The following is a 13,952-nucleotide window of genomic DNA, read 5'->3' as shown; positions in this document are numbered from 1 at the left end:
GCGGGCCGGCAGGGGTATATATCACCCGCCATAGCGGCGCCACTCTAGGGGGCGACCTGCCGGCCCGCTTGAGTTGCTAGGGTAAAAGTTTCCGACGAACGTGCACGCGCGGCGCGTACACCTACTGGAATGGATATGAGCAAGCACTCGAAGAAGAACTAATCCTGTCATAACTCTAGGAAAGGCAGTCAGCCAAAGACAGTGATGTCTTCAAGGCTCCCTTCAGAGGCCACAGAAAGGGCAGAAGACACCACTTTTGAACCTGCTTCTGCAAAAGGCTTATAAGTGCATGAATCTGGGAGGCTTGTACAGGCAAAAGCCATTTTTGTACCTCTGTGACAATGACTGATGCTTAATCCCAGGCTGAGAGGGGCTGAATGCTTGTAAAGCAGCCCTGTACAAAACCATGGAAATATGTTCCATTGGCAAATGATCCAATTTCTTTGAATGGAGCTAAGGAAAACACTAAGTTGGCTGTTCTCTGGAGCAACAGATTAAGAAAAGGCCTTGTGTGATCAACTTCCCTGAAATTTGGAGGTCCTGAGAAGGACAGGACCTTCTCAGACTACAACCAGTTGGACTAAATTGCATCCAGTCACTCTTCTGTGCAAAGCACTATGGGGCAGCTTGGAGGGATATGGCCTGTCTCTTTCTAAATTCCATCTTTGGTATTGAACTGTGGACCAGTGTTTGTATTCTGGTGCAAAACGCTTTTCATTTATTATTAATTTACTTTTTATTTATTTTTTAACAAATTCATCTGACAGGAGACGAGAGACTCCTGGTGAAGGCGTTTCATACATTCACTGACAGTAACGTTGGTAAAATTAATTACAAGTATATTATTAAAGTAACTTGCTTTTCCTTAGTCATCCTTTTACCTCCCCCCTGCCCTTGTCTTTGGGTATCCCTTCAATAAATGTGTACCGCCTTCTGAATAGGGGCCCTACCAACTGAGTCATGATCAACTGGGGAGAGAGAGGAAGTTGACTAGAATATTTATCATTTGAAATGTTAAATAAAGAAATAGTCACTCCAAATATTGAGATGTAATGAAATTCACAAGAAGCTTGGGGTTTCTCATGTCACAACAGAAGAAAATAGCAGATGTATTAATAACTGAGAAGTTAACTAATTATTATAAGAAAAATAGCTCTCTTCTGTTAAACCACCAGATGCCAATTCATCAGAATCTTAAGGAGCTACTTGCTATCAGAGCCGAGCTTCAGAAGAAGGTGGAAGACTTACAGCGAGAAGCTGCTACCCGATCCATTTCTTCTTCATCAGATAGAGGGTCATCTCCTTCTCACTCAGCCACGCCAGTGCGCACTTCTGTCTGATGTGCAGCAAAAGCCATGTAAAACCATTCATGTCAGGTGATCTGCGTATATATGCTTAGAGGCAGGTAGAATATTTTCCCTGTCTCCCAAGGATTGTGAGTGATTTACAATTGCTGTCGATCTACATGCCTTACTCTTTGTGTCTGTTTCTGTTACGATGAGGCCAAAAAGAGCTTCAGTAGTTGTGATGGTATTTTCTGAAGTTGGCAGTTCCTGTATGTGTTTTGACATTTCTCACTAAATCATCAATTGTAAAATTAACTTTATTTTGAGCAACCAACAATTTAACCATCTTAAAAAGGAATCCATCTGTCAGACAGATAATGTGAGAGGCTTTCTGCTGCCTTGGGTACAGAGGCTGGTTGAGAAACCCAAATGAAATGCCATGTAATGTTTGTGCTTAATCAGAACATTGAGAGAAATTTTCTGAATGGGAGCTCTTTATTTAATGCAGTACATTATTTTTATCTAGAGCAACTGCTATTATTCTTGGGGACATATTTAAGTAATGCACTTTGAAACAGATTTGAAATTAACTATTTTCCAGTGCAGCCAATTTTACATTTTGAGTAAATATGCCATTAAGAATGGATGGTAATGAAGGTAACAGGATTTGCCAATTATTACACACCTACTGGTACTTGTATGATGTAATATATTTGGTGAAGCATGGATTTTAATTTTTTTAATGCCTTTTTTTACAAGTTTAAATAAACCTTTGGACCGTTTATTGTCCCGTTTTACCCTCATGAATAAGGGGTAAGCTTAATCAGGTCTGTCTTGTACTCAGTAACTTGTTTTCTAGGAATTTGGATTAGAAGAACATTGAACTGTGTAAACTGTATAGTTCCACGTATTTTAAGTGTGTCCTGTTAAACACATACACACACAATCCAAATCTGTGTATTTATGTACATGCATATGTGATGTTAAACATGCACACACTCCATTTGCATGTTGTGGGTTCAGAAAATCGATTCTCCCTCTCCAAATGTTTTGGAAGATATAAACTGTTACAACTTTGATGTTTTTAAATAATAGGCGCTTAACTGGTTTCCTTTAATAATAAAGCCTGTTGGGTTTGGTTTTTTTAAATGCTGCCAATGTTTTTTCTCTGTTTTCAATCATTTATCCATATTTTTATATAAAATCTTTGTTTCTCATTTTATTCCAATCCCCTCCCAAACCATGTTTATTGCAGAACTGTTTGATCAATGCCGTTAGTGACATGCAGCCTTTTAAAAAATAATTCTGCAGCTGCTTTCTCAACAGGCGTGAAAGTAAAACGTGCTTAAAATTTCCCTTTATTTTTTCTTTCCTACTTGACCACATTTCACAAGAATCCCAAGCTCCTCCTTTGAGTAGTCAAGATAATGTAACTCCACTTGCTGGCCTTGAGTTGTATGATTCAAGTGCTGCCTGAAGGAATTAACCCTGCTTCTTGAGAATCAGTTGGTTCTATGCACTAGTTGTAATTCTTACTGAACATGGATAACCATTGTCCAGCTATGCTGGCAGGAGGCCATGAGACTCTGGATGTGGCTTAGGCTGCAACTTTATTCCTAAATGTCTGGGAGTACCCGGCTGATAATTCCATACTTGTTTACATACAGCCGGGGGGGAGGGCTGCTGTCAGCTCTCCTGCATTATCCATCCAGGTCCCTAGCCAACCTGCTACCTGCTCAATTTAAGGCACCCTGCCTATACCCTGGGACATAAGCACCGCAGGGTATGAGGTTAGGTTTTTGGGGTGGGGCTATAAAGGAGCAGGGGGTTAACTCCCTGCTATTCTAATCATCGGAGCCCTAACCTCCCTACTCTCACCGGTTCCACTCTAAAGCCTTTCCAGTCCATTTTATCTGATGGTAGTAGCCCTTCCCTATGGAGTATCTTCACTGAATATCCACCTCAAGGAGGCCCTACCAATTAGTGTGGCTGTGCAGTGAGGTCATTGTACTAAATATGCCAGTGTGCCACACTCCTTTTCCCCAGTTCTGTGCACTTACGTACATAACACAAACTGATGAGTGCTTCTTTTGCAAGTGTGAACTGTGTTGATAGAAGTTCTGTATCCAGTCTTCTAAGTTTAGTATGCACAGTGCATGATATTGCAATGTGTCCTGTTTGTTTGTGATAGTAAAATGTATTTTTATTGTAGTTTATACACCTGAAGCAGAATAGTTTAAGAAGGGACCAAGATGCCACATCTGTTAATCTAAATCAGGCCTTTCATAAGAGATAATTAAGACGGAAGATGGTTTTCATATAAAAACAATACTATAAAACAATATACCATCAGTGAATTTTATACAGGCAAAGTATGTTGAGTTGTGAATTAAACTCCTTAGTACTTCAAATTTAGCATGGCATTAACTTGTCTACTGAAATAGAGCAGGCTGTTTCTAAAATGAAACCTAAAGAAAGTAATTTGAAATTTTCTCTTTATTGGAGCTAGTGATCATGAAAGATTGTGCTCCATAATAATTGTAAAAGGGATAGTTGGAATAACTGTAGCACTTTCAGATATTAAACATTATATGCTCACAGCTAGAATGTATGGATTCATTTTTATATAGAAAAGTGTCACTCATTCCTGCAAAGAGTCTATATGTGCCACAGGTTTCAACCTACCCAAGTGATCCTGTCATCGCAATAACAACATGAGGGATCCTCCTGAAATAATGGGAGTAATAAGCAAAATTGACTTGACTTAACTCAGTAGATAAGAACATAAGAATGGCCCTACTGGGTCAGACCGAAGGTCCATCTAGCCCAGTATCCTGTCTTCCAACAGTGACCAGTGCCAGGTGCCCCAGAGGGAATGAACAGAACAGGTAATGATCAAGTGATCCATCCCGTCGCTCGTTTTCAAACTGATGCTTTTTCATATTTCTGTTGGTCCAAGTGTGGTTTTACTCTGGAAAATGACTAAGTGAAATGATCTCTCAGCTCTGCTCCCTGTGTGAGCATTCAGCCTCTTATTCTACTAAGTGACAAAATTAATGATTACTTTTTACTCCTGTTAACACAGCAGAGCCAATGCATTCTGCAAGAGGGAGCAAGGTTCAGTTCTGACTGGTGCATCTTCAATGGAATTGTTAACTGCGTTCCAGTAGCTGGTTCAAAATCTGTCATCTGTTACACCAGGACAAATCTACTGAAGACAAAGCAAGTGTGTACAGACATAGGTAAATTTGACCAGCAGAATCAACCACCCAGCAGAACCTACGAGTGGGGAACCATGTCTCAGGAATCTCAGAATGGGTTTGAAGCACTGGTAGGCAGTTAAATCTAAACTCTCCAATTTTTTTAAGGTGTCAGAGTAATACAGAAGTCACATTTCAGAGCTGAATGACACTTTGTGAAACCCCTTTACCCCTCATTGGTTAAGTTTAATTCTGTTTAAAAAACAAAACACCCTTTCATTTTTACTAAACTGGTAAATATAGTCTTATCCAACTGTTTCCACAGCCCTCCCACCCCTTAGTTATACTGTAGTTTACATTTACTCCCTATCTATCTATTAATTATAAACAAGCTATTCAGTCTTTCGCATGGATTTAATAAAGCCAGAATGACTGGCACTACCAGGTGAAAATAAGGGCTTAGAGCTTTCCCAGTCTATAGCTGAGTCCTTTAAGGGAGACAAACAGGAGAACAGGTAAGGCAAGATGTGAAATTCACAGTATTTGTGCACACACACTTTTATATACAAATTGTAAAAAGGAGAAAAGAGTGCACCCCCACTTTTGTACGTGTCACTTACTTTGGCTTAAAGGTATCACTGCACCAGAATTCTCCTGCCCCTCTAATCACCTGCATTTGTTAGAGAGAATGGGCTTCTACTGTTCTACATCAAAAATTACTCAGCAGCAAATAGTATCAAATGTAAAAACAGTGACATGCTGAGTCACCATATCTGGGGCCAAATATTTAAGTTTAGAAATCACCATTGCGGAGGAATTTCACATATTAGACATGGAGGTACAAATCCAAAGTCATGTATGCCAGAAGTCCTTGGTTCTACAGGAAAACTCTGGATTCCAGACTGGCTACATTGAGTTGACCAGTGGTGGGACAGAGTTAAGGTCGTTAGGGTGACTTTACCAGTGTTTTCCATACTCGTCAATTTTATCCTTAATTGCAAATTTTGAAGTTAATGTTTATTTTCTCAGAAAACCAACACTTCTCTTAGTGTGAAGAAATAGTTGAAGTAGCTTTAGTGGGGCTTTTATGCAGAAGTATGTGTGTGTAACAATACTCTTCCACCTTTTTCCTATTTTTGTCAAACACACAAAGAAAACACACTGTACCAAAATATCACTGTATGAATCAGTCTGTTTTATTCATAGTTTTCCAGTGGTAGTTCAGCAATCAAATTCTGATTTTCCCTATAAGCCTTAAATGCACTTTAGCAAAATAAATCTGCCTTTTCACAACATAACACACAAATTTCATTTGGTACAGATCAGTTCTGCCTTAGTAAACTGTATGCCTTACTTTTATTCAAAGAAATAATTTAATTTACTCTTTATCTAATTTCATCCATATGGTTTCTGAACGTCACTTGTCACAGAAGCAATGTTTAACAGCCAAGTCTGTCTTTCCACTTTAAATCTTAATGTTTTCTTAATTTTAAATGGTTCTCATGGACTAATTCCACTTTTACCACAACAAAATAAGTCATTAAGAATATGTACTATTGGGTTACATGAAAATGGGGGATTTTAATAAGAGCTGCTGAAGGTGTAGTAAAAAGCGTCAAGTCAAAACTGAATGTCACAATTCTCTGGCTTGAAAGGACAATTACAACTTTACCAAAAGAAAATGCATGTCACTAATATAGTAACAAACCAAAGGTTTATGTGACTAGAGAGGGTTTCTTGTCAAGGATCTGTTTCATGTATGTACAGAAAACTAATGGACTTTAAATTAGGCGTGATCTCAGTTAACCTCCAAAAAGCAGGGCATGGTGAGTGCATGGCTACAGCACAGGCAGTATATAACCTTCCAGCAGGTCCTCGGCTATATTTTGGACTAAAAGAAAATTAAATCATTTCACTTAGCGTTGGGCTATGTCACATTTTTCCTGTATCCTACCACATTCGACTTGCAAATACTTTTTCTCTGGATACTTCGAAGGGGAATGTGGCTGAGATCATGTATGCAGAGTTTCAGTGCAGAGCCTTTTTTTTTTAGTTGTCACCTGTTTCTAAATATGAAGGTCTTTAGTAGGGAAGTAACAGCCCTATCAAATTCCCCTGAAGCATAAAGTAAAACATAACTTGCACAGCTACTGAGAAGTTACAAATAAGAATTATTCGAGGTGTTGTACAGATTGAACAGACAATCTAGAGATGAAGGATGGGGAGAGAGAATGCAACAACTTTTTTTTTTTTAATGTAACATCAGTCAGTAGTCTCCTCTTTAAAGCCCTCCTTCTCCTAGATGCCAAATTATGTTGTTGTAAACTTGGAACAAGAGTTCTGCTGTGCATATGTACTTTTTTATACTGTAATTATAAATTACATTAAGGCATAAGTGCTTACCAGAATCATAGAAAAAGCTGTGGGAAAAAAAGCAGCTTCTGTGCAATCTACTTCTGAGTTCTAAAATCTGGTATTCTTTTCAGAGAAACTACTTTAAAATAGAAAATTGCAATATTTGTGAATTATTAAGAGGTCTCAAATGTTCTAGTTTTTTAACACTCCTTGCAAGGGTTAAGTGGTCTTTCCTAAAGTAAGCAATCTTGAACACGCCAATCCACTGGACAGTAGACACACACAGTGATTGTACAGAGCAATAATAGAAATGCAACAAAATTTGACAATCTATACTCATCAAAACACTTTCTTTCATCAGCAGAAATGAAATATGGAATTAAGTTCACTTGATCTACCCAAGAAAATGGCTCCTGGTATTGTACCAGTGCCATATACTAACCTTTAGGTCTAATATTTATCTAAAAATGCTTTTATACTACAGCTTTCAAACATGTTTGGCTAAGAAACAAACTACACTATTTGGAAATAGTCATATGAATTCAGCTTTGTGGCTTCATTAGCATCTGGGTTTCTTTATGTGCTCTTCAAAATTCTACAAACCACACTTCCTCCTTGATAAACCGACTCTAGAGTATCTAAGCAAGCGTGAATGCTGTATTCCTTGTCTATTTTTCCTGCTCCAGTTCCCTAGAAGCCAATAGTTAAATGAGAACTTTGGAAACAGCTTATTACGTTTTGTTTTGTAATACCAACACATTCATAAAACAATGTATTTCTGCCTGTAAAGCTATTATAAGGCGTTTGAAATGCATGTATCAAAAACCAGAGCATAAGGAATTGTACAGCTGCTGCAAATATTTACCATGCTACTAGGTACTTTCCTTTAAATTAGATTGTTACACAAAAATGTTCCTAGGCTTATACAAATACCTACAGGCAAGGCCCCATGTAAGTCCCTTATGAAAACTGAGCATGTACATCAAACTGAAAACTAGACACACTCTTACTCAGCCGCTGCTTCCCATTCACATAATGGCGTATTTTGCAAAACATTACAAAATGTACGCACATCCTGATTCTATAAACACTTTGTACCTTTTCCACATGAGAAAGTGAAAACTTTTCCTATATTTCAAAGCCTCCTTTTCCCAATTCAACTAATTTTGAAAAATGTATTGGCACGTGGCAGAGTCCACATTGTAGCAGCTATAAAAGGGGCATAAAGAAAAAAAAAGTTGTAACAAGTGATAGTCAAGCTACCAGAGGCCAGAATCAAATCTGTTACACTTCAGTTAAACAGGAACACAGATCAGAGCGCTGCTTCAACTTGAGTACAGTATCCTGTCAGTGGCCAGCATCAAATGCTTCAGAGGAAGGTGTAAGAAACCCCATAGAGGATAATGCTACACAATTACCCCATCAGTGGCAGTTTCTTCCTAACCATTCTCAGAGGTTACCTTATGCCAGGATCTTTTTAAAACGCTTGATTAGTTTTAACTCAGCTCTCTGAATTCAAGTGACTCTGGCGTAAATGAGATCTGAACCTGTCCCTAAATCCATACACAGTTTTCAGTTAATCTCAATGACAATGCAGAAGTGTCAGTGTTGTCACAGCAAAACCCTGGCACTCGAGGCTCAGTGCCAAACTCAGACACAACCATGTATGGCAGTGTTACCTGCCAAAATCCCATACTGCAATGATCTGTATCATTATCTGGTATCACAATCAGGTCCTTAAAGGTGGGCAGAAGCCTAGTAGCGTGAGATAATGTGCACTCTCAACTCTGTGACTCCAATGAGTAGAGGCCTTTGTTACCCCCCCAGACTGGGCCCCTAAAAGAGGATCTACCCGTAGGCACTTTATTTTTAGGTGTAGCTACTCTAAGGAGCAACATCTACCCTCAGCTGCACACATAATTTTCACCGCTGACACTGGACACTGCATGCATATAGCTGATGGCAGAAACTGGCTGGAAGTGATTTACAAAGGTTCTTGCATGGTTTGCTTTGGATCGTTATTTTACAGGCACTTTATTGTCCTCACACCTGTACACTCTGGCACTCTTTGAAAAAAGACATTATCCCAGCTGCTTGTCCCAAACGTGAAAATCCTAAACGTTGCTTGGAAAGCTACTGAAGCACCTTTTGTTGTTTTGTACACAACGTGACATCAATCCTACATTATTAAATTCCATGTAAACATACAACTCTTTACAAAAAAAATAAAAAGACACTGACATTCTAGCCCTACCACCTATATCAACAAGAAGCCACTTCTAGTCTAAATACACGTTGAATAGCTTGGATCCAAATTAAATAAAAAGTTGAATTACAAGCATGTGAGATGGTTTTGTGTGTGTGTGTTTGCCGCTGACTGATTCTCTTCCAGCCCAAGGCCATGCTTTAGACCTTCGCATTTTCTTGTGGTGGTGGCGGCTCTGCTGACTGTGTTTCTAGGACTGAATATTTAACTGGAGGGGGGAAAAAGAATCACCATGAATACAACAACATATTAAAGTATTAAAATACAAGGAGTCAATGGTGGGAGGTGCTCTGTGGCCTTGGGAAAGTTCTTTAATCTTTGTGCCTATGTTTTCCCATCTTTAAAACGGGAATGATGTCTTCCTCTTGTAAAGCACTTCAAGAGCCATAGCTGACAAGCACTGTGGCAAAATATTAAGGCCCATTGTTTGCAGGATCAGGCTCTGAAGCCCCTGGATTTATCTATCTCTTTCGTGTGTGCAGAAAGGGAGCAAGGGCTGCTGTGGATGTTTTAGGGCAACTGGCAGTGTCATCTGTTATATTTGCTATGACTTGCTTAATAGAGAGAAGGAGGCCTAGCTGACGTGGGAGACACTTAACAATGGGAACATATACTGATGTTGAGCAAGAGTTGTGAAAGCCACGCTTCAGAAAGATTGAGCGGTGCCAAAAAAGCTCTCACCTTGAGGTTCTTCAGTTACAACAGCTTCCATGTTTTCTCCTTTCACGTACTCTGCGTTAAGACCCTCTATGAAGCAATGATAAAGAGAGTCAGATGGGGAAGGAGACAGTAAGGTATATTTCTCACCAAATGCTAAATTATGCAAAGGAATCTTACCAACACGTGGGTAAAAGAAGCGGTTTAGAGCAAGCCTGCTTTGTTTATGAAGCAAAATCACACTGAGGTTCCCAAACTTGTGGGCGTTTGGGCTTTAAATGCAAAAAAGTTTTCAACATTGGACACAATTAGTAAGGCTGTTCATTTCAGTGGCACATCATGCCAGGCTGGGCACTGAGGTAGGGTGGGAAAGCCAAGCACTATTGTGAATAACTGATGGAGCCAAACTCATCATTGGCAATAAGCCATTGAAATGGCCTTGACTTCAGTGGCGCTGGGCTCACTTCCACCAATCTGGCCCAGGCTCTACTTTTCCACAGGCTAGAGGTACAGTGTAGGGCAGCGAGGAGCCAGCCACCCCCACCTGGCACTTCACAACCCTTGCTGCCTTTCTGCCCTTTTATTCACAGTGCTTGTGGGAATAGGTCAGAGGCATGACAGCACTGCAGCACCTACCTGCAATATCTTAGGGCTCTGTGGATTTCAGTGGTGCATCCCCTTCAAATACCAGGCAGAAATACCCCAGGCAGTCCAGCAGTGAAGGGGTTACTTACCAGCATGTTTTCTTTAGGCATAGTCATTCAGCTCTACAGCTCTGTGTGTGTGTGTATAGACACACGTACATGCACCTTACAGGCTTTTGCTGTGAACTGAGACCTGCTATGAGATCTCAGCTACCCACCTAGTTCTGCTCATCTCTGGTCTAAAGAGGGCACTTCTACTATTTCATACCCCCTACTTCACATTCAGACAGTTTATTTGCTTTTCTGTTATACACAAGCTCAGTTAAGGTGCATTCCATCAGGGCGCTGCAACAACCCAACCCAACCCCCCCCCCCCCCCCCCCCCCCCCCCCCCGCAGCTGAATGGTGATGGGCAAACTACGCAGACTGCACTGGGAACAGAGTTGCAAGGGAGGAAACGGTGCCAAACATGCTCAATTTTGGGGGGAACAGGGTAAAATGAGGATTTCAAGGCTTAAGCAGATGAGCAAACTGGGCAGAGATGCAAGGCAGCTTTACTTTGCCCTGCTGCAGCTTTGACCAATAACATACAAGTCTTAGCACAGAACTCACACAACAAGCAAAGCTATACCCTACAGCCCTGGCTGCATTATAAACTCACCAGTTGTAACCAGGCGCTGCTGCTGTTTGTGTTCATGCACAACATGGTCATTACATGCTGTAGGCTGGGATCAGGCTGTAATGCTCATTTTAACAGTAGGCAGACCCCTCTAACCATACTTATGTCACCAGCTTGGCCAGCCTCCCTTCCTCCCAGCGCTCTATGGCACGACATCTCAGAGCATTGCTTCTTCTGCACCTCCGCTAGGCAACCCGGGCCAGCTCGCCATCTGGTCCCAGAGTGCAGTGGTGGGGTGGATGCACAGTAACGGCTGGACACATGGTCATGTTATGAAAGAAAGCTTGTGTGTGGCTACAACTCAATCCTGTTCATTGTAACTGGATCTACGCCTGTCAAGTGTACTACAGCAACTAACAGCATGACGCGCGCTACTGGGATTCAGAGTAGGAAAATAATTCAACAGGGCCTGCTAGGCATGGCTGAGTCATTTCAAAACAACAGTGAGGTCACAGCGCAGGAGTCGTGCTGTTGAACGTGAAATGCATGCCTGGGGTACTGTTTAACAATGGTTTGAATCCACATCAGGGTTAGTCACCCTGACAACCAAGGACAGCAGACCCCAGAGGCTTCAGAGTTTTGGGCAAAATAAATTCGGGGGGGGAGGTCGGACACTGTGAGGAACTAGCTGCTTTACTGGCTTAGTTCTATTCCCTTGCCTCACAATAAAATCAATGAGACTACTTGTGGGGGGGTTAGGAGGATGGACTTTAGCCTCTTACTGCAACTGGCAGAAAGCGATGGCTGCAGGGAACAGGACACACAGAAACATTTCAGTGTCTGCTACATGCTCATGGCAGCAAGGGCAGAGCAGGGCTAACGTTTAAAGACCACATAGCTCTGTTCTGCCCCAGTGCCAGGTCAGACATGCAGCGGCTGCCTGGCCAATGCCTCTGAGGTAAAGTCTTTAGTTACAACTGAGGGCTGGATGGTTTTATGGTTAAGGCACAGGTCTGGGCCATGTAGAGCTGGATTTGAGGCTGAGCTTTTGCACAAACTCCCTATGTGGGGCCGGGGGTGGGAGACAAGCCACTTAGGCCCAGAACTTCTAAGGCATTTAGGCACCTAACACTCATTGAACTCTTGTGCCTAAATCTCTCTCTGCCTCAATTCTCCATCTATAAAATGGGGATATTACTGCTCACAGAGCGGGTAGCAAGGACTAATATGCCATGAGACCTAGTATTATACCCAGCACTAAAGAAACTATAGCCTATTACATGGATGTGAAAAGAAATATGACTAAAAAGGTGAAGGCATGTACACTGCAGGCGTGGGGAAGCCAAATGCACTACCTTGGCAGATAGGATGGGACCTTTACACCTGGGCTGGTATTAAGGAAGACAGAAGAAGTTGCCAAACCAAACAGGGAACTCCCATAAGTGACCAGCTATCACTCAATGGCAAACGACGAAGGCACTCTTACCATGATGGGTGGGTTTGGTTCTACATTCTGTGGGAGCAGTTAATTCATCGGGGGGGGGGGGCTTTTAATGCTGTTTGGGGAAAAGCAGGTCACAAGCTGTAGGAAAGGGGCACAAGTGTTGCTAACAAAGCGAACATTTTCTTCTCTGACGCTGCAGAAGGGCTACAGAATAACACAGCAAAGTGTTTGATGGGAGGTGAGTCACAGCTAAAGCCAGTACTAGCCCAAGCAGCAGTGGGCATTCACTCGCTGGTCAGCACAGAGGCCTGGGAAACTAGATTCTTGGGGTCCTTCTGTTCCTTGCTCTACCCTAGCCTTGCAGTGTGATCGTAAGCCAATCGTATGCCACGGTGTGCATGGCAGGTAACAGTCACTGGCTGACAGGGTGGCTTGGGAGGCTCAAAGCATGTGACACGTTCTGAGCCACTCCCACGGAAGGTGTAATATTATTCCTGCTATTAGTGCAAATCACTAGAAAACCAATGACCAAGAGGGCTGGGAAGGGGGACAGGGAAACAGAGTCTGAGCCTGTCAGTGCAGAGAAGCCTCCTTTTCTCAGACATGCATCCGACGAAGTGGGTATTCACCCACGAAAGCTCATGCTCCAAAACATCTGTTAGTCTATAATGTGCCACAGGATTCTCTGCTCCTTTTCTCCTATTTATTTTAGTGGGAATTGTGGGCTTTCACCATGTCAGGCCCAGTGCGGCAAGGGAGCTGTGTAAGTGCGGCGTGCTGGCGAAAGAAAGGCCTTGCTCCAAATGGTGAAAGAGAGGGGTGTGAATAATGCAGATGGTGCTTTTTAATGGAGCCAGGTGCCCAACACCCATTGGTTGCATGGCACATAATTCCCTTAGGCTTCTTTGAAATTGCCAGCCTTATTCTATGTTTCCTCTCAATAAGTGTGACCAGTAGGTGTGGCGTTTTCCCACGTAACTGCTCAGTAGCATAGAAATACCAACATTGCTCTGTTTGACCATGGCCTGTCAGAACTCCCCTAAGTCATCTTGATGCTCCTAGGTACCAAGGTGATGGGAGTTAAAGTACAGAGAGGGGTAAAGAATATGGGGAAAACTTTGCATCAGTCATGGATAAAACCATGAAGAGTGCATGCATGTTCCAGTCCAAATGAGATCAAAAACCCAAACTGAGCCCACATCCTCACCATTGGATGGACAGACAGAGACACACACACACACACCCCTAGTGTTCCTTTGCACTACCAAAGCACGGTCATTCCATAACACAGCAGCCTCCCCCAAGACATGTGTTTTGCTGGGATAACACCAAACACAATTTATGTTTTTCAATAAAAAGCCAGTTCTACCACTGCTGACTGCTCTCAGATTTCTGTCATGCATTGCAATGCATCTAAGGCCTGACATTATCCCAGCATGCCATGTCTGATGGCTTAAATTAATCCTCCTTTATAATTAACT

At 41.8% G+C, this 13,952-nt stretch overlaps 2 protein-coding genes across 6 annotated transcripts in view; one reads left to right on the top strand and one right to left on the bottom strand.

The window, feature by feature from the left end:
* Nucleotides 1–2,439, top strand: part of MTMR1 (myotubularin related protein 1) — a 59,044-nt gene extending 56,605 nt beyond the window's left edge. For 2 of the 4 annotated variants that reach the window (XM_032769443.1, XM_032769440.1), the window contains one exon: nucleotides 1,176–2,439. In XM_032769443.1, coding sequence (XP_032625334.1) covers nucleotides 1,176–1,340 — 165 coding nt within the window. In that variant the 3' untranslated portion in view covers nucleotides 1,341–2,439. The remainder of the gene's footprint in view (nucleotides 1–1,175) is intronic. The other 2 variants (XM_032769444.2, XM_032769442.2) reach the window with 1 other exon arrangement.
* Nucleotides 2,440–8,280: 5,841 nt separating this feature from the next.
* Nucleotides 8,281–13,952, bottom strand: part of CD99L2 (CD99 molecule like 2) — an 82,376-nt gene continuing 76,704 nt past the window's right edge. For both annotated transcript variants that reach the window (XM_032769446.2, XM_075068861.1), the window contains 2 exons: nucleotides 9,789–9,854; nucleotides 8,281–9,315 (listed from right to left, as the gene is read on the bottom strand). In XM_032769446.2, the coding sequence (XP_032625337.1) occupies nucleotides 9,248–9,315; nucleotides 9,789–9,854 (134 nt within the window). In that variant the 3' untranslated portion in view covers nucleotides 8,281–9,247. The remainder of the gene's footprint in view (nucleotides 9,316–9,788; nucleotides 9,855–13,952) is intronic.

The sequence above is a fragment of the Chelonoidis abingdonii genome, chromosome 8, assembly GCF_003597395.2.
Source record: "Chelonoidis abingdonii isolate Lonesome George chromosome 8, CheloAbing_2.0, whole genome shotgun sequence".
NCBI lineage: Eukaryota > Metazoa > Chordata > Testudines > Testudinidae > Chelonoidis > Chelonoidis abingdonii.
This window is presented reverse-complemented; position numbering and strand designations above follow the sequence as displayed.